Source organism: Eptesicus fuscus, chromosome 4 (genome assembly GCF_027574615.1).
Source record: "Eptesicus fuscus isolate TK198812 chromosome 4, DD_ASM_mEF_20220401, whole genome shotgun sequence".
NCBI lineage: Eukaryota > Metazoa > Chordata > Mammalia > Chiroptera > Vespertilionidae > Eptesicus > Eptesicus fuscus.
The window spans coordinates 33,988,627-34,008,059 of record NC_072476.1 but is presented as its reverse complement, the minus strand read 5'-3'; the positions used below and the strand labels follow the sequence as shown (position 1 = coordinate 34,008,059).

General features: G+C 42.5%; 1 protein-coding gene across 2 annotated transcripts in view; it reads left to right on the top strand.

The window, feature by feature from the left end:
* The window catches only part of LOC103286223 (cytochrome P450 3A12), a 49,775-nt gene extending 30,809 nt beyond the window's left edge, over positions 1 to 18,966 (top strand). For both annotated transcript variants that reach the window (XM_054714914.1, XM_054714915.1), the window contains 5 exons: positions 226 to 292; positions 5,717 to 5,877; positions 8,773 to 8,999; positions 15,484 to 15,646; positions 18,355 to 18,966. In XM_054714914.1, coding sequence (XP_054570889.1) covers positions 226 to 292; positions 5,717 to 5,877; positions 8,773 to 8,999; positions 15,484 to 15,646; positions 18,355 to 18,450 — 714 coding nt within the window. In that variant the 3' untranslated portion in view covers positions 18,451 to 18,966. The remainder of the gene's footprint in view (positions 1 to 225; positions 293 to 5,716; positions 5,878 to 8,772; positions 9,000 to 15,483; positions 15,647 to 18,354) is intronic.
* Positions 18,967 to 19,433: the final 467 nt, after the last annotated feature.

Genomic DNA, 19,433 nt, shown 5'->3' with positions numbered 1-19,433 from the left:
TGGGGGGGAACACCTTGCAAAGTATATGATTGTCTAACCACTATGCTGTATGCTTGAAATTAATACAAAATTATATTGAATGTAAACTGTAATAGAAAAATAAAATTAAAAAAAAGATATGAAGTGGCCATATTAATAGGAAAGAAGTTTAGTACTGCACTCCTGATTTATTTCTGGTTTCACAAGTTGACTCTTTGTCATTGAAATTTCTCCTTCTGCTTCCAGCACCGAGTGGATTTTCTTCAGCTGATGATTAACTCTCAGAATTCCAAAGAAATGGACTCCCATAAAGGTAAACAAGGTGTACTTCAGAGGGCCACTGATGGGGAGGCTCAGAGGTAGTGGTGATTCTGAAAATGTATAGGAAGATTTTCATGCCGACGAGAATTTCTATCAAATTGAAGAAGACACATGCTCAGAATAAAGGTAGCCAGAGGCACTTTCTACAAACACGTGGGCACAGTTTTATTCAAAGCTTGGAGGTCATCATAAACAAGAACTTTATGCCCTGAAGTCAGCCAGTGATCTGTGGGTCCCCTACATCAGAATCTCCGGGAGCTTGTTTCCAATATCTATTCTCTGGCTCATCCAGCTGCATGGAGATTTGCATTGAGAATTCATCACTTTAGGAAGCACATCGCCCCAGGACTGGTGACCTTAACTTGGAACCCTTGGTTAAATTGTGTTCACTAGCTTAATTTACTGTAAAGTTTTGTTTTATATTTACTTGTTTGATGGTCAAATTCTCTCAGGTTTGTCCACTGGAGCCCTTTCAGAAGGCTCTGGGGTCCTATTTTCTTTCTATTTTTTCAATAAACTTTATTTTTTAGAGCAGTTTTATGTTCACAGCAAAATTGTGTGAAAGGGATAGAGATTTCCCATAACCTTCTCCCCTCACCTATATTCAGCCTCCCTGACTATCAGAATCCCTAACAGCAGTGTACCATTTGTTACAGTCAGTGAATCTACATTGACATGATTATTGCCCAAAGTGCATAGTTTAAATTAGGATTCACACTTGGTGTTGTATGTTCTATGGGTTTTAATCTCTCTATATAAAACCCTAATATGCAAATAGACCGCTGTGATGTGCGCTGACCACCAGGGGGTGTGCACAGAACATGGCGGGCGTCAGCAGCAGGCGGAAGAGCGGGGACCATGGCAGGCATCGGCTGTGGTGTGATAATGGAGCAGGTGAGCGGGGGCACCAGACCAAGATGGAGCACCAGTCTCTGTCATTGGGGCAAGGCTCTGGTGGTTAGTGGAAATACTTTGCTCCCGTGCGCCACGGTACTGCCAGGCACTCGCACCTGCTGCTGGTGCCGGCCCCGCTCGCACCTGCTATTGGCGTGGAGCAATTGGGGCCAGTGCCAGCAGGGGTGTGAGTGGGGCCAGCGCTGTCAGCGGGTGCGAGGGACGGCTGCTGGCCCCGATCACCCCTCAGGGCTTCTCCACCTTCCCCTGCTCCTGAGGGGTGATCGGGGCTGGCAGCCGCCTCTTGCACCTACTGCCAGTGCCGGCCCTGCTTGCACCCACAGCTGGCACTGGAGCCGCTGCTTGCACCCACTGGTCCCAATCACTTGGCATTGTCAGTGGGTGTGAGCAGCGGCTGCGGGCCCTGATCACCCTGAGGGCTTCACCTCCCTCTGCTCCTGAGGGGTGATTGGAGCAGCAGCCACTGCTCTCACCCGCTGACAGCGCCGGCCCTGCTTGCACCTGCTGCTGGCACTGGCCCCAATTGCTCCATGCTGTCAGCGGGTGCATGTGGGGCTGGTGCCGTCAGTGCATGGGAACGGCGGTGGTGGGAGTGGGGCTGCCGGCAGACGGGACCAGGGGCCACAGCGAATGGGCCGAGACCTGCTCCTGTGCCCACTGCAGCCTCGTGGCCCACAGTTCCTTTCAAGGTGCGTGAATTTGTGCACTGGACCCCTAGTAAATTTATAATGACACTAGAGGCCCAGTGCATGAATTCATGTATGGGTGGGGTCCCTCGGGATGGCCTGTGGGGATCGGGCTGACACCCACAGTCCAACACCACCTGCCGCTCCTGCTCATCCTGGCCCCGCTGTGCCTGCTGCGGGCTTGCACCCAGTCAGTCCCAATTAGGAGAGGCTTGCAGCCACAGCAGTGCTCACCAGCTGTGAGCCCTGCGTCTGGCGCCCGTCCCAAGGGGGGTGGGGGGGAGCAGGACACGATCAGCCCTCTGGGCGGGTGGTAGGCCGCCCATGGCCTGGAATTCAGATCCATCCCGCTGACATGCCCAAGGCCAACTTCCAGGAGGTCAGTGGTGCTGCTGGGATCATGCTGGTGGTGCCAGACCATCAGTGCCTGGCCCATTCTCCAAAGATTGGACCTGCAGGGCTATCGAGGGAGTGAGTGGCTGCCTCTGGGCTGTTGGGCCACCGGGATGGTTTGGTCAGCTGAGCAGCACTCCCACTGTGGAAGCGCACTGACCACCAGGGGGCAGCTCCGCGTTGAGCGTTTGCTCCCTGGTGGTCAGTGCGCGTCATAGCAATTGGTCATTCAGTCGTTCAATTGCTTAGGCTTTTACATATATAGATATGTCCACCATTAGAGTATAGAGAGTATCGTGTATCCTTTTCACCTATCATTTTTCTGAGTACTTTCTTGCTTTCTGATGCAAGGCATTCCAAATTTCTCTCTATTTCCCCTGATCAGCCCTAGAGCCTGCCATTTCACCAAGGAATTCTGGTTTATTTTAGTGAGAAATGGTATTTAGAAACCAAAATTAGATCTAGGAGTGTTCATTGCTCCTAGGGTTTCCTTACTTCTAGATTGTCTCAGTGGACAAGTCTAAGAACATCAAATATATTTATACAGGTCTCATAAACATAAATATTTCTATATCCACCCATAATTAGTGATGTAAACATATTTTCTCTCAAAAAAGGAAAATCCAAGTATTATTGTTTATTCCTATGATATAAATACTTCCATCATAGTTAATTTTAAACTACTAATGGCTTGAAAACTATCTCACACAATTTCAGAATATTTAATAATTGGTTCTAAAGAACAGGGATGACTCCAGCACAGCACTATAAATATATCCATATCTATGTATACATGTCTTTCTTTCTCCCTATCTATTAGTATCTAGTTTAATACAACCTTCTGTGATGAAAGAGAACATATTATATATCAATAGATTTACTACTAGGCACATGTGGCTATTACACACTTGACATGTAAGCAATGAAACTGAAAACTGAATCTTAATTTTAATTAATTAAAATGTAAATAATTAATTAAATGTAGCTAGTGGCTACCTATTGGGCAGCACAGCTCTAAATTTTGGATATCATGGGGTATATCCTAGCTGGGGAAAGGAATTTGATAGTTGAATTTACCCCCAACAGCATCATAAAAATAATGTTTGAAAAATCAGAACTCGGTAGACACTTCTTGTTTTTAGTTGTGAATTACAACTTTGTGGGAAGTACCGTGTTTATTTCAGTGCTCTAAGTATCAAAAGGTCCTAATCCATTCCCACACAAATAGATTAGATCTTAACCATGTTTATTCTCTCAAGAGAAAATAAAAAAGGAGGCCACTATTAGTTTGAATAGACTCTCCCTTCTCTTCTCCCTTTATTCCTCTTCTGGAATGCCCATTATTCTAATACTAGTAGCCCTGTGCATGAATCCATGCGCCAGTAGCTCGCTGCTGCCCTCCTGTAGCTCCCCTCGCCCCCCCCCATAGCTTGCTGCCCTGCCCCCTCCTGTAGCTCTTTGCCTCCCACTTGCTTGCTGCCCTGCCCCCTCCTGTAGCTCTCTGCCACCCTCTTGTAGCCAGTAGCTCACTGCTGCCCTCCTGTAGCTCTCTGCCCACTGCCCCACCCTCTTGTAGCTCCCCCAGTCCTCCTCCCTCCTACCCCTCTCATAGCTTGCTGCCCTGCCTCCTCCTGTAGCTCTCTGCCACCCACTTGTAGTTCGCTGCCCCACCCTCCTGCAGATCTGTGATCCGGTCATTACGTGGTCGGTCGTTATGCCTCATGGCATAATGGATAATTAGCATATTCCTCTCTTATTATATAGGATTGCTTTTTCTGATGGCATAATTCTTTCCTCCATCTTCTTGGCTCTGTTTTCTATGCTTAGTAATTTATTCTTAATCCCCTTAATTGCATGCTTTATTTTCAGGATTTCTGATTGGTTCTTTTTAAAACTTTCAATCTCTTTGGTAAAGTATTCATTTTGTTCATTGATTTGTTTTCTGAGTGTATTGAATTGCCTGTCTGCATTTTCTTGCATTTTGTTGAGTATTTACAGAATTGCAATCATCAAATCTCTGTCATTTATATCACATATTTCCATGAGTTCCAACTTGCTTTTGGGGGATTTTTCATTTTCTTTCAATCATCCTCGTTTCCGTAGTTATTCGTGGTATTTGCTGTTCTCCTTTGCCTACACATTTATATCTGTCGATATTAATGGCCTATAACAGCTTCCTCTGAAGAGGTCTTTCTACTATTTTCCAGTAGATGGCACTGAATCACAAGATTTTTTACCTCTGTGATCCAGATTTGACCTCCAGGGCTTTTATAAGACAGTAAAGCCTCGCTGCTTGGAGGTGGGGTTTGTTTTCCCTCACTGTAATGGTGACCCCTGTTCTCCATGGGGTTGCCTCCAAGCACCCAACCTGGGGATCAGTCACAGAGGGAAACCGTGGTTCTACTGCAATAACTCTTGGTTTTTAGATAATTCTAGAGGCCCAGTGCATGAAATTCGTGCACTCAGGGGGGGTTCCCTAAGCCCAGTCTGTGCCCTCTCACAGTCCAGGATCCCTCGGGGGATGTCTGACTGCCAGGGAGGCGGGAGAGGCTCCTGCCACCACTGCTGCGCTCGCCAGTCGTGAGCCCGGCTTCTGGCTGAGCAGTGCTTCTCTTGTGGGAGTGCACTGACCACCAGGGGGCAGCTCCTGCATTGAGCGTCTGCCCCCTGGTGGTCAGTGCGCATTATAGTGATTGGTTGTTCAGTCGTTTGGTCGATTTGCATATTAGCCTTTTATTATATAGGATGCTCCTTGGCCATACTCCCAAGGCAACAGGATGCGAGTTTTGGGAGTCTGAGCATTGGCAGGACTCTGGTTCCATTTCTTTCTCTGAAACACCACCATCTGGCCCAACAGTGGAGAGCCACTGTTCTCCATTCCTCCTGGCTGAAGGAAGCTCCTGATACTGCCGTCTTCAGTATTCTGCATTTCTAATAAACTCCCAGATACTGCTGATGCTGCTGGTCCATAGACAATAAATACATTGAGTACAAGAGTTTATCTGTAGCCAATTACTGTTCTTTTAAGTTCCTGGAAACATGTTTAGAAGAAAGATACTTTAGTTTTTCTTTACATAAACTTTAGTATTGTAAACTGTCTCAACATTTTAAAGAATAATTTAAAAATTTCCTGGGAGAGAATGCTATCCCATATTACTTGTAGCTAAACTACTTTTAAGATTCTCAATAACATGCTGTGGAATTACACAGATGAGATAGTGATGAGAGTGATGTATCCAGGAGCAGGTGACCAAGAATAGTGTAGACCTTTGGAAAAACTGGATTAAGACATTTTTTTGCCTTTTTCTGGATCTGCAATATACACATCAGAGTACAAATCCCCCTAGTTTGATCTGAATTTCCATTTTTTTCTCCATAATCTAAACTGTGATGATTTACATTGACCTTTCTTTTCCTTTTAGCTATGTCCGACCTGGAGCTTGTCGCCCAATCTATTATCTTTATTTTTGCTGGCTATGAAACCACTAGCACTTCTCTTTCCTTCTTTATGTATCTTATGGCCATTCACCCTGATGTGCAACAGAAACTGCAAGAGGAGATTGAGGTGACATTTCCCAATAAGGTAAGTGGATGATACCTGCAGAGAGAGGGAGAAAGTTAAACCTAACCAAGAATGCTTACTCACCATTTCATAGGATAATTTTTGTAAAGAGCATAAGCATCAGTTCTTCATCTGTGCTATTTAGGAAGGATGTAAAGTGGTGAAAACAAACAAAGAAATATAGGTAATGTGTACTTTTCACAGATAATAAAATTTTGGACAAAGTGCTTTTCCTGGCATAGCAGTTATCTGTTATCACAATAATGTCGAATGGAAAAAACACACACCCTCAGTGGCAATTAACGATAAACAAATATTTATTGCTCAAGTGTCTGGATAATTATCTGTGTTGATATTGCCTGGACTTGGCTGATCTAGGCTAGCCTTGGCTAAGCGGCTGGGTGAATCAGCTTCACATATGATCCACACATCTCCCATACTCCAGAAAACTAGCCTGGGTATGTTCTTCTCAGGCAATGTCAGAGGGAAAGAGCAATAAGCCCAATCATATGGGTGCCTTTCAGAACTCTGCTTGCATCACACTTAGCCAACATTCCATTAATTTAAAGCATGCACCATGGTCAACCCAGCATCATAATAGGAGGGCACAAAGTTAGATGACTAAGGGCATGGACACACACAATGGTGGAGAACAGGCACAAATAGTGTAATATACCACCCTGGGTAAACATTCCAGACTAGAAGAAGCCTGACATACAGGAGAGAGTATAGGGTAGGGAATAGAAGATAGACTATGATTTTGGACAAGTCGTATGACCTTTCTGAGTCTTAGGTCTTTCAGATATAAGGAAAAGATTTTAGAACCTATTTAATTGGAGATTATCTTTCTTCTCTGGGAAAACTCACATTGGCATTCTTCTGATAGCAATAAGATGGAAAGGTCACTAAGAGACAGAGACTAGCTAAATCATTGTGTTCTTTTCTATTTTTTAGTAACAATTACAACACTATAAGTAAACATTTGCTCCTTACTATATGTGTCTATTCTAAATACCTTGTATTTATAAATGAATTTAATCTTAACAAATTCTGTATTAAGCAGGATAGGCTAGGTTATGCCTTGGTAACAGATTGGTCCTGAAATCTAAATGGCTTTACATAGCAAAAATTTACTTCTCATATTTATATATACAACATGGATTGTTAGAGGAGGGTAGGAGTGGGAATCTTGGCTCTACATAGTTACTCAGAAATATAAGCTAAAAAGGCCCCACTTTCTCTTTTTAAAAAAATATTTTTTTATTGATCTCAGGTGGAAGGGAGAGGGAGAGAGAGAAACATCAATGATGAGAGAGAATCATTGATTTGCTGCCTCCTGCATGCCCCCTACTGGGAATCAAGCCTGCAACCTGGGCATGTGCCCTTGACTGGAATCGAACCCGGCTCTTTTAGTCCGCAGGCTGATGCTCCATCCACTGAGCCATACCGGCTAGGGCAAGACCCCACTTTCTTGTAGCTGCACTTTCTGGAACACAAGGCCTTCATCTTGGTTGGGGAATAAAGAAGTAGAGTGTTGTTCACTGGATTTTCAAGTGTTTTGGCTTCCAGTTAACATGTATCATCTCAGCTCACAGCCCATTCTCAAAGCTGGTTTCCGCTAGCTTTAAGTGGGCTGGGAGATGTGGAGACCACATGGATATTGGGTGAGCGGTGATGTCTCTGCCATACAACCCTATGAAGTGCCAACTCTAAATATCTCCACGTAACATATCAGAAAACCGAGGTACCGAGAGGTGAAATAATTTTCATATACTAGTCATATAGCTAGTGGTGAAGAAGCCACTAGCCAAACCCTTAACCTCTACAATATTGCCTCTTCAATATAACACCAAGAGGTGACCACATACTGTATTGCCCACACTGTTTTCAGATTCCTGACAAAACTGGAACTCTTTGTGGTATGAAGAGACTGGCCTCTGGGGCTGGAGAGGCTTGTATGAGATCTTCACAGCTTACAGTCAAACCCTGAAGCAACAACTAGGAGACTGTTCCAGCAAGGCAGCCTGAGGCTGAGTGGGATGCCACCTCTTTATAACTTTCACTAGAATGAAGTTGTGTGCCCTGGTAGCTAGCATCCCATCATACTCTTCATGTACCCTATTTGGTTTAGAAAGAAACCTGTTTCTCGTCAAGTTATTTATAAATTCTATATTATATAGTTTTTTCTCTCCAAATTATATATATAATCTACAGGGTTGGCCCTAGCCGGTTTGGCTTAGTGGATAGAGCGTCAGCCTGCAGACTGAGGGTCCCGAGTTCAATTCCAGTCAAGGGCACATGCCCGGGTTGTGGGCTCAATCCCCAGTACAGGTGTGGAAGAGACAGCCAATCAATAATTCTCTCTCATCATTGATATTTCTATCTCTCTCTCTCCATCTTCCTTCCTTTTTGAAATCAATAAAAATATATATGTATATAAAAATAATAGGATTTTTCAACTAAAAATCTTTATGTCAAGTTGGGATTTTGCTCTTTTACACATTCTCTTTCCTTGGTGCAGAAGTGTGGCCTCTCTTTTGAAAACAAACATATTTCATTTAAGAAATTAAGTGACCTTAACATATTTCATTTAAGAAATTAAGATTAAGAGTAGGGGCCATCGTCTATTAGTCACATGAGATTAAAAAAATCACTATATGGTAAGGTGAGGGATTTCCGGTCCCGTTTAGGGTATTGTCCCCAACGTCTCCCATACTTATAACTACTCCACACATCTCGATGTGCCATTAAGCAGGTTAAAGGACACGACAGATATTAAAATGTCTGTAAATCTTAAGGTCCTTTACTCAAATAAGTTATTCTTTGGAGCTCCTAACATTTCTTTAGAACTACATAGACTGAGTTGAAAGTTGATCTCAAATCTCAGTTTATCAAAATCTGTTTCTTTCTTCCCAGGCGACTCCCACCTATGATGCCCTGGCACAGATGGAGTATCTTGACATGGTGATGAATGAATCCCTCAGATTATTCCCAATTGCTGGTAGACTTGAGAGGGTCTGTAAGAAGGATGTGGAAATCAATGGGGTGTTCATTCCCAAAGGGACAGTAGTGATGGTGCCAAGTTTTATTCTTCAACGAGACGCAGCGTATTGGTCAGAACCTGAGGAGTTCCGTCCTGAAAGGTACTGGACCCCTGAGAAAGGGAACCCACCCTAATCCAGGCTGGTTGGACATATTCTGATGTCTTTTAGTATAGATGATTAATGTGTGGTTGTACAATCATTTATATGCACACCTATTTATTTTTAGAAGTTTTTCTTATTATAAGAGTGATTATTTTATAATCTCTAGATTAAAGAAAGTTGTATTTGTCTATAGTCCAAATACTTTAATATAGGCCTCATTAATAATGTGATATATGTCATTATTGACATTTTCCATGCATATGGAGATTTTTAAAAATTTGAATGATAATTATATTTTATACTACTTTATTTAACAGTAAACCATAAACTACATCCTATGTATAAAACACCACCTTATATAAATATATATTTATCTGTTTGTGATTGTATACATATGCCATAATTTACTTAATCACTAATGATTTTAGAAATATAGGCTTTTTTTCTTTAAGTTTTTCTGTGTTGTTTTCTTTAATCTGTGAATTTACCACCAATGTTCCCACATTCCATTTTTAAAAACATTGGCTGCTGTTCCTTTAGCATTATTGGGAGAGTGCAGGCTGACAACCTGAGAGGTCCTCACCTTTGATGGTTTAAGCAGTTCCTTAAGGGTAGAGGTGAACACAGTTTCCCTGGTCTGTCTTGGCTGCAGTCCTGGACCAGCTTCCTCCTACTCTCAGTATTTGGTGACTCTTCCAAAGGGAAGTCATCTGCTCTCTAGACATTCTAAGACCCTCCTCTTTAGGGGTCGTTAGCATGTTCTTCTGGGAATTCAGAGCCAAGTTTGGCTTTGGGCACAGCTTGGACTCTGGGAAGAGCTGATGCTTCCCATTTAGTGTATTGGTGAGCAAAATTGGAAAGAACTATTGAGGACACTACCTTGGATCTAGACTTTGATTAGCACAACTATACGATCCCTAATGGCATGGACCTCGTCTCATTTGCCATGGTGTCCTTATTCTAGCATAGCGTCTACACATAGTACTTGTTGAAGAAAGTTAGTTGACCAAGTCCTCTGTTTTCTGGAACGGGGGCCTCTATGGGATGCTAGCTACCAGGGCATACAATTTCATTCTTGCAACTTGCTATTGTCAGAGTTTTACAGAACTTCTTCAAACCTTGCAAAGAAACCTCTCCAAGCTCAGCAGTTCCCCTCCTTGTAGCTTCATGAACGTAAAATCGGAGACCTTTTCTGTACTTCATTTTTAATTCTATTTATTGGGGTAACACTAATCTAATCTAATAATAGACAAATATGCAAATTGACCATACCTCCAACACACCCACAAGCCACGCCCACAAGCCATGCCCACCATCCAATCAGAGCAAGCATGCAAATTAACCTAAACCAAGATGGCTACAGCCACAGAGAGCAAGGTTTCCTAGGTAACAGAGGAAGCCAAGCTTTCCGCCTGCCCTTTCCAGGCCTCAGCCTCCACTCAAGCTACAAAGTTTCAATTATAGAAGGTAAACAAATTCAAACAAATGGCGGCAGAATGGAGCTTGAGAGAGCAGGCCAGGGTTGCCACCGGCAACAGGGGAAGCAAAGCTTTCCGCACACCCTAGCTGGGCCCACCCGCTTAAGGCAACAAAGTTTCAATTATAACCCCAACACAAATGGCTGCGGCCTCTGAGGGAACCCCAGGCTTGGCTCCGCTCCAGGCTACAAAGTTTCAATTGTAGAAGGAAAATAAATTCCAGATACCAGGGCCTCTGCTTGGGTTGCCAGGGGGCGTGGCCAGCCTGCAAACCACCACAGGCCCCTCGCTCAGGCCGTCCCACACCCCAAGGGAACTCCCACCTGATCCGGGATGCCCTTCAGGGCAAACCAGCTGGCCCCCACCCCTGTACCAGGCCTCTATCCTATCTAATAAAAGAATAATATGCAGATTGATCATCACTGCAACACACAATATAGCTGCCCCCATGTGGACACAAGATGGCCAGCAGGAGAGGGCAGTTGGGAGGCACCCAGCTTGCAAGGGAGGGCAGTTGAGAGGGACCAGGCCTGCAAGAAAGGGCAGTTGGAGGTGATCAACCCTGCAGGAGAGGGCAGTTAGGGGTGACCAGGCCAGCAGAGGAGGGAAGTTGGGGGCAAACAGGCTGGCAGCGGAGTGGTTAGGGGGTGATCAGGCTGGCAGGCAGAAGCGGTTAGGGGCAATCAGGAAGGCAGGCAGGCAAGCAGTTGGGAGCCAGCAGTCCTGGATTGTGAGAGGGATGTCCGACTGCCCGTTTAGGGCCGATCCCACTGGGATCGGCCCTAAACGGGCAGTCGGACATCCCTCGAGGGGTCCCATATTGGAGAGGGTATAGGCTTGGCTGAGGGAGATCCCAGTGGGATCGGCCCTAAAACGGGCAGCCGGACATCCCTCGAGGGGTCCCATATTGGAGAGGGTATAGGCTTGGCTGAGGGAGAACTCCCCTCCGTGCACAAATTTCGTGCACCGGGCCTCTAGTATTATAATAATTTCAGTTGTACAACTTTATAATACAACCTCTGTAAACTTTATTATGGGATTACTATCAAAGTCTAGATTTCTCCAATCACCTTGTATTTAACCTCCCGTACCCACTTCATCTTCCTCATACCTTTCTTCCCCTCTGGTAACCACCATTCTGTTGTGTATATCTATGATTTTATTTTTTGTTTATTTGTTGCTTTTTGTTTTATATCCTACATATAAAAAGCTTGGCTTCCTCTGTTACCTAGGATTTCATGCCTGAAATCATGTAGTTCTTATCATTTTCTGTTTAATTTATTTCACTTAACATAATACATTCAAGATCCATCCATGTTGTTACAATTGGCAATAATTTATCTTTTTATGGCTGAGTATTATTCCACTGTATATATGTACCATATCTTCTTTATCCAATTATCTGTTGTAAAACACTTGTTTTGTTTTCATGTCTTGACTATTATAAATAATATGTTAATGAATACAGGGGTATGTGTATCTTTATGAATAAGTATGTTCAAATTTCAAAATTTTCACGTAAATATCCAGAAGAGAGATTGCTGGGTCTTATTTTTTTTTTTTTTTTATGAATCTTTATTGTTCAGATTACAATTGTTTCTCCTTTTTCCCCACATATCTCCCCACCACCCAGTTCCTACCCCCCCCCCCTTCCCTTACCCCCCCCCCCCCCGCTGTCCTTATCCATAGGTGTATGATTTTTGTCCAGTCTCTTCCCATACTCCCCACACAGACACCCCTTTCCCCCTGAGAATTATCAATCCACTCCCATTCTATGCCTGATTCTATTAAGTTCACCAGTTTATTCTGTTCCTCAGATTTTTAATTCACTTGACTTTTAGATTCACTTGTTGATAGATATGTATTTGTTGTTCATAATTTTTATCTTTCTTCTTCTTTTTCCTCTTTTTAAAGAATACCTTTCAGCATTTCATATAATGCTGGTTTGGTGGTGATGAACTCCTTTAGCTTTTTCTTATCTGTGAAGCTCTTTATCTGCCCTTCAATTCTGAATGATAACTTTTCTGGGTAGAGTAGTCTTGGTTGTAGGTTCCTGCTATTCATCACTTTGAATATTTCTTGCCACTCCTGTCTGGCCTGCATGGTTTCTGTTGAGAAATTAGCTGATAATCGTATGGGAGCTCCCTTGTAGGTAACTAACTGTTTTTCTCTTGCTGCTTGTAAGATTCTCTCTTTGTCTTTTGCTCTTGGCATTTTAATTATGATGTGTCTTGGTGTGGTCCTCTTTGGATTCCTTTTGTTTGGGGTTCTGTGTGCTTCCTGGACTTGTAAGTCTATTTCTTTCATCAGGTGGGGGAAGTTTTCGTTCATTATTTCTTCAAATAGGTTTTCAGCATCTTGCTCTCTCCCTTCTTCTGGTACCCCCATAATTCTGATGTTGGTTCGCTTGAAGTTGTCCCAGAGGCTTCTTACACTATCTTCAACTTTCTGAATTCTCTTCTCTTCATGCTTCTCTGGAAGAGTGTCCTTGGCCTCTTTGTATTCCAAATCTTTGAGTTGATTCTTGCAATCCTCTAGTCTGCTTTTGGGTCTCTGTATAATATTTTTTATCTCAGTCAGTGTATGTTTAATTTCTAGTTGGTCCTCATTGAATTTATCGGCCTTTTCAGGAAGAGTGTCCTTGGCCTCTTTGTATTCCAAATCTTTGAGTTGATTCTTGCAATCCTCTAGTCTGCTTTTGGGTCTCTGTATAATATTTTTTATCTCAGTCAGTGTACGTTTAATTTCTAGTTGGTCCTCATTGAATTTATCGGCCTTTTCCATGAAATTCTTGAAAAACCTTATAACCGTGGTTTTGAACTCTATGTCCAGTCGCTTGTTCTCCTCCATTTCTTTGGTTTGTGATCTGTTTCCTTGCCTTCTCATATTCTCTGCTTCCCTAAGTTGGTAGGGTAGTTTTGTGTACTAGGTGTCCTATTGGTTCAACGGGTCAGCCTCCCAGTTACTTGAGGTGGACACTCTTGGTGTACCCTTGTGTACTGTGTGTCCCCCAGCAGGAGCTACAGCAAGGGCTAGTTTTCTCCTCCTTTGCTTGGGCAGTTTTGGAGCAGTCTGACTGGAGCTGCAGTTGGTTAAGCTGCTCCAGAACAGGCCATTTATATGCAAAAGCCGCTGTGTGGAGCCGGGGCGGGTTTGTAGAATGTGCGGGGCGGGGCCTCAGGGTGGGGCCTCAGGGCTGGGCGGGGTCTCAGGGCATCACTAGGCTGGGGCGTGGCCAACGGCGATGGCTGCGTCAGCCGTCTCTGCCTTTCCATGTTTCCAAGTCCCTGCGCCCCGCGTTCCAGCGCAGTAAACAATGATTGCTGGGTGCACCACTGCAAAAAAGTCACTCTCACTTTCCGACCCGATGGCCGAGAGTCCAGCTTCTCCCCGTAGGTGCCTGGGTCCCCCGAGTGTCCCCAGAAACTGGATTTCAGAGTGATCGGGAGCTTGTCTCCCTGCGGGTTGAAGAAAAGCCGCGCACCCAGCCGCCCGCCGCCGGCCCGATTCGCGTGCCTCCATACCTCAGCTTTTCAGCGATTGTGCTTCTTACTCTTCTTAGTTGTAAATCTTCCACTCAGCCAGCTTTCCCGTGGTTCTGGGTGGCAGACGTTTTTGTCTTTTAGTTGTATTTTTGAAATTGTTGTGTGAGGCAGCAGATTAGTTGTTTAACTATGCCGCCATCTTGGTTCCTCTAGATTGCTGGGTCTTATGGTAACTCTTTTCTTAATGTTTTTGAGGAACTTCCATACTGTTTTCCATAGTGGCTACACCAGTTTATATTTGCACCAGCAGTGTATGAGAGCTTTCTTTTTCCACATCCTCTACAATATTTATTTCTTGTCCTAACTGGAATGAGCTGGTATCTCATTGTAATTTTTATTTGCATTTCCCTTATAGTTAGCGGTGGTGAGTATTTTTTCACATATCCGTTAGTCATCTTGTACTTTGCTTCATCAGTCATCAAAGAGTAAGTGCTGACCATGTGTCAGAAAGTGGGCCAGTTCGTGAAAAATCCATGTTTTAAAATTTTTTTAACATATACAAAAGTATATGTATATATAGAAGCATTTCCTACATACACATCTATGAAATACTTATAACGCATCTATATGTGTTCATCACCTGCCTTACAGCCATCAACCCATATCCACTGCCCTATCCATATGCCATCGATATCCCCCTCCTAATTTCCACATTATCTTAAGGCACAGCATCTGTAAATATTTTCAATGTTTCCCAAAATATAAGAACTCTTAAAAAATATATAACCACGATGCCATGATCACTTTTCCCAAATACATATTTTTCCTTAAAATAATAAAATATTGAGGAGTCAAATTTGAATAAATCATAGATCTACCATTCAGAGAATTTATAGGCTAGTGAAACAGATACTAAGGAAACCAGTGATCATACTAGAGTAGAGGAGTATCATATGCCAATATGAGTCATCTGATTTAAGCTGTTCAATGAGAGAGAGAGAGAGAGAGAGAGAGAGAGAGAGAGAGAGAGAGAGAGAGAGAGAGAGAGAGAGAAGGAGAGGGAGAGAGAGACAGCCAGACAGAAGGGGGGAGGTCAGGGGAGGGGAGGGGAAAAAAGGGAAGGGAAGGAAAAAAATACTAATAGGAAGTATTATTCCTGCTTCCTTCCTCCATGAGCATGTGACAAGCATGAGTTTGATGGAGGGAGAAACCATCTTTTCCTTCATTTCTTTCTTGCCTTTAGAGTGTGAATATTTCAACATCCTGAATGTAATTTAGTGTTTAAAAACAAATTTTCTTTTAAACAGCATTCATCTTTTTTCTTCAATGAAACTGAAAGCTCCTAAAGAGTAAGGGGAGTGGAAATGATCTCTAGCTTATATTTCTCACAGCAAAATAACCAGAGCAGGATCTCACTGACTAGCCCACTGGAGTATCCTGTATACTAGAACCCCAAACATGTGGCTATTATGGTGTATATGTTTTATTAATTGTTTTAATCTACTGTTGTGGAACCAGGTTCAGTAAGAAGAACCAGGACAGTATAAATCCGTACACATATATGCCCTTTGGAAGTGGACCCCGAAACTGCATTGGAATGAGGTTCGCTATCATGAACATGAAACTTGCTATCGTCAGAGTTTTACAGAACTTCTCCTTCAAACCTTGCAAAGAAACACAGGTCAGATACTTAGCATGTTACCACTCTGCCAAAATAATGTTTTATTGGGAAATTTGTAAAAACGTATATGTGTGTGTGTATACTATATGCATGTGTATGTATGAATGTGCTCACTTATTGTTTAATAATTTATTCTCTAAGCTAGAGGTTGTATTTGGAGTCATCTGTGACCTTTATGATCCCATTAGTCTGGAGTGCTAAGCCTGTGTTTTTATAAATATCCAACTATAAAGGCAATCTAGAGTCAACGTAGTTAGTGTGACATGATGATGTAGAGTCCTTTGAGAAAAGTTTAAATTTGGTTTCAAGTCCACCAGAAGGAAGAGAAAGTGCTGTGCACAGTCCTGAAGTATAGTGATAACTGAATCATGACTTTCGAACACTGTTCTTTTCCACTAGAACTTACAGAATTTCTTGTGTTAGTTGTGGTTCTCAACCACTGGCTATACAACAAAATAAGTGGAGAGTTATGAAGAATCTTGATGCCTAAGTCATCTCAGATACTAAAATAATTAATTTTTTGTGGCTTTAAAAGCTCCACCTTTGACTCTCATGTGCAGTCAAGGTTGAGAATCACTGATGAAAGCATTTCTGCCTGATTTCCAGGGCCATCCTGGCTACTTGACCCCTCCTTCTGGCAGCCCTGCTGTGATCAAACTGGGCTCCTTTTACATCTAATAAGAATTCTGTGATGTTTTTCTCATTCTCCTCTCATCCTTCAAGTCTGAGTTCATTCCCAAAACCCTTCCAGAAGTCTTCCCCATTTAGTCCAGAGCCCATTTTTCCTCTGCCATATTATTGTTACTGCAGGCTAGTATCATCACTCGTACCACCTAACCTAATACTTTTTCATTAAACTATCCAGTTTGGTTCTTTATGTACATAAGAATGTCTTTAATTCTAGCACCTCATTTTATTCTTTTCATAAATTCCCAATGGTACCTTGTAGTCATGCAGAAAATGCTTAAAGAGTGATTTGCAGTTGATTTGGAGCTCTTGGATACAAATTTTAATCAATTTAATTTGAAAAATTTAACAATGAGCATTACATACACATGCCTTGAGGTGAAATTACAAAATAGGAAGGTTTTACATTAATAGGTAGATCTGGAGTCTCTTCTTTGAAGAACATGCAGAATAGTTGCCATTGATTCATATCAAGCAAGGCCCTATAATAAGGCTTATTTCTAGGACTCGTGTGTTTATTATGCAGCTCCTTTCCTTAAGTAAGCTTTCTCAGGGAAGAGGAAGATAGAGATAATTTCCACCTTATTTGTGGCTTTAGGCAGCTGTGTAGGAGTCCTGTAAGTATATACACATGAGGGACTCAGCCCTGAGAGGAAATGGGTCTCTGGCACACCTGGGGTGGGGCAGACACTCCCCAAAAACTTCCAGTCTTCTATTGCTGGTGCTTCTCACCCTCCATGACAATTTTCTTGCCCTTCAGTGAACTGAGATCAGAAGGTTTCTGTGTTGGAGGCTCCCCCAATACTGAAGAAGTGACTGGGTGAAAACTGAGCTAAAAAATTTGTCAAAGGAATGTATAGGTCTTCAGATGTTCACTATTTACACTACACATGGGACCTAGGAGGTGTTAGAAAACAGGCACAATACTTCACAAAGACCTTCTTCCATCATGAAACTGGAAGGTTTCCACTGGTAGAGGTGGCTGGGCTTTGGAAGTCGAGGATGGTCCATATAATTAAAACATGGAATATGTACTCAGGATTAATTTGCAAGTTTCAACATGCACGAAATGAACTCTACCTGGCTTTTCCAAATATTTTCCCATAATGCCTAACAATCTGGTTTAAATTTAAAAAACACATCCTTTTTATTTAAAATTTAAACCAAAACCAAACAAACATAGTTTTGTCTTTGGCCTGGTACAGAATAGGTGATATATATATATATATATATATATATATATATATATATATATATATCCTATCTAATAATAGAGTAACATGTAAATTACCATCACTCCGCTACGCCCACGATTGCCCAGCGGGAGGCTGGGGGGCGGGACTCGGGGTGGCCTATCGGCCATTGAGAGGCACGGATCCGCTGCCACTGAGGGGGGCTACCCTGCTGTTGAGAGGCGCAGGGGCGGGACTCCCACCCCCTGTGCCTCGCAACGGCCAGATCCACCTGCTGCGGACACCCAGTTGCGCCTCTCAACGGCAGGGTAACGAGGTGTCCGAGGCAGCCCCCACTCAGCAGCTGTTGAGAGGCCTCTCAACAGCAGGGTAGCCCCCCTCAGCGGCTGCGGACCATCAAAAGCGTGGGAGCTGGGTGCCTGTCTGCTCTGGCACCAGGCCTTTCAGAAGCCTCCGCCGAGCCGGAGACTTCCGAAAGGCCTGGTGCACCAGTGGACAGGCACCCAGCCCCACCGCGAAAAGCGAAAAGCGAAAGCGTGTAGGGGACCCTACACGTGCATGATTCAATCATGCACTGGGCCTCTAGTATATATATACACATACATTAAAAAAATTTTTTTTTCTTGAATGAATGTATTGATGAATGCTTTAACTGATCAGGATGAGACAGATTACTAAAGAAGTATAAAGAAGTAAAGATATATTATGCTAAAAGTAATTTTTATATGTTTGTAAAACTTTATTGTCCTTAATGTATCTCATCTACTTTGCTTCTGTTGTTAACAGTGTTTCATGAACTGGTTCTCATATGCTGTTTAACATTTGCAGATCCCTCTGAAAATAGTGTCTCAAGGACTTACTCAACCACAAAAACCCATTGTTCTAATGGCAGAGTTGAGAGATGGGACTGTAAGTGGAGCCTGACATTCCTTAAGGACTTATACATTGTTCTTCAAGGAAGTTGTATCCCCCGACCCCAGAGATCTCTGCGTACTTTGTGAATAAAACCCAAAAATGAAGATGAACTTAACCTATTGCACTTGATAAATGACTAGCAATTCTGTACATTCATTTAGCTTTCTCAGTGTCTATACAGAGTATTATATATTGTGTGATATAAGGGAGGTGACTAAAGTGCCAAATATGTAGACCCAGTTTATTGGGTTCTTATAATACTGGCTCCATCCATTCCCACTTGGTACTGTCTGCTGTTCCTTAACACTAATCAAGAATACAAATTTCTCTATAATTTTATCAATAAACATTAATGAAAACAAGAATTATTTTAGTAATGGCAGTAGAGATATTAATGTCACACTTTATTTTGAATATTCTGTATTGTATGTTATATTGAGCAACTCAATAAACATCTTTTCACAATAGATTTTCTAATATTTCATGCACAGTAGGAGGAATATATAGAACCAAATTAGTGGGAGCCATCTACTGCCGACTACGCCAATTATCCCAATTTTTCCTTCAGGGATGTAAGCACAGATGACCAAGGATACCTCAGCCAATCTCTAAATTGATATATATTATTTAAAGTATTTATTTAATATTGATTAAGTATAAATTATATAGGAGATAAATATGCAATGCACGAATCATATGTGATTTATTTATTAGAATCCTGGTGATTTCCAGACCTCAGCAGATTATCCAGGAATTTATGTTAATAGATACATACTAGAAATTGAACATTACAACTGCAACTTGGTATCTTATTTGAGGTCTCAGTTTTTAGTTTACTATTTAAACTCATAATCCACAGTAGAATTTGGATAAATTGCAAGAAGGGAAGTAAAAAGTAACCATCTGTAAAAGAACAGAGCAACCTCTCTGATCTTCTTCTAGTATTTCCTCTTTTTATGTACCTAAATAAACATTTTCAATATATTTTATCA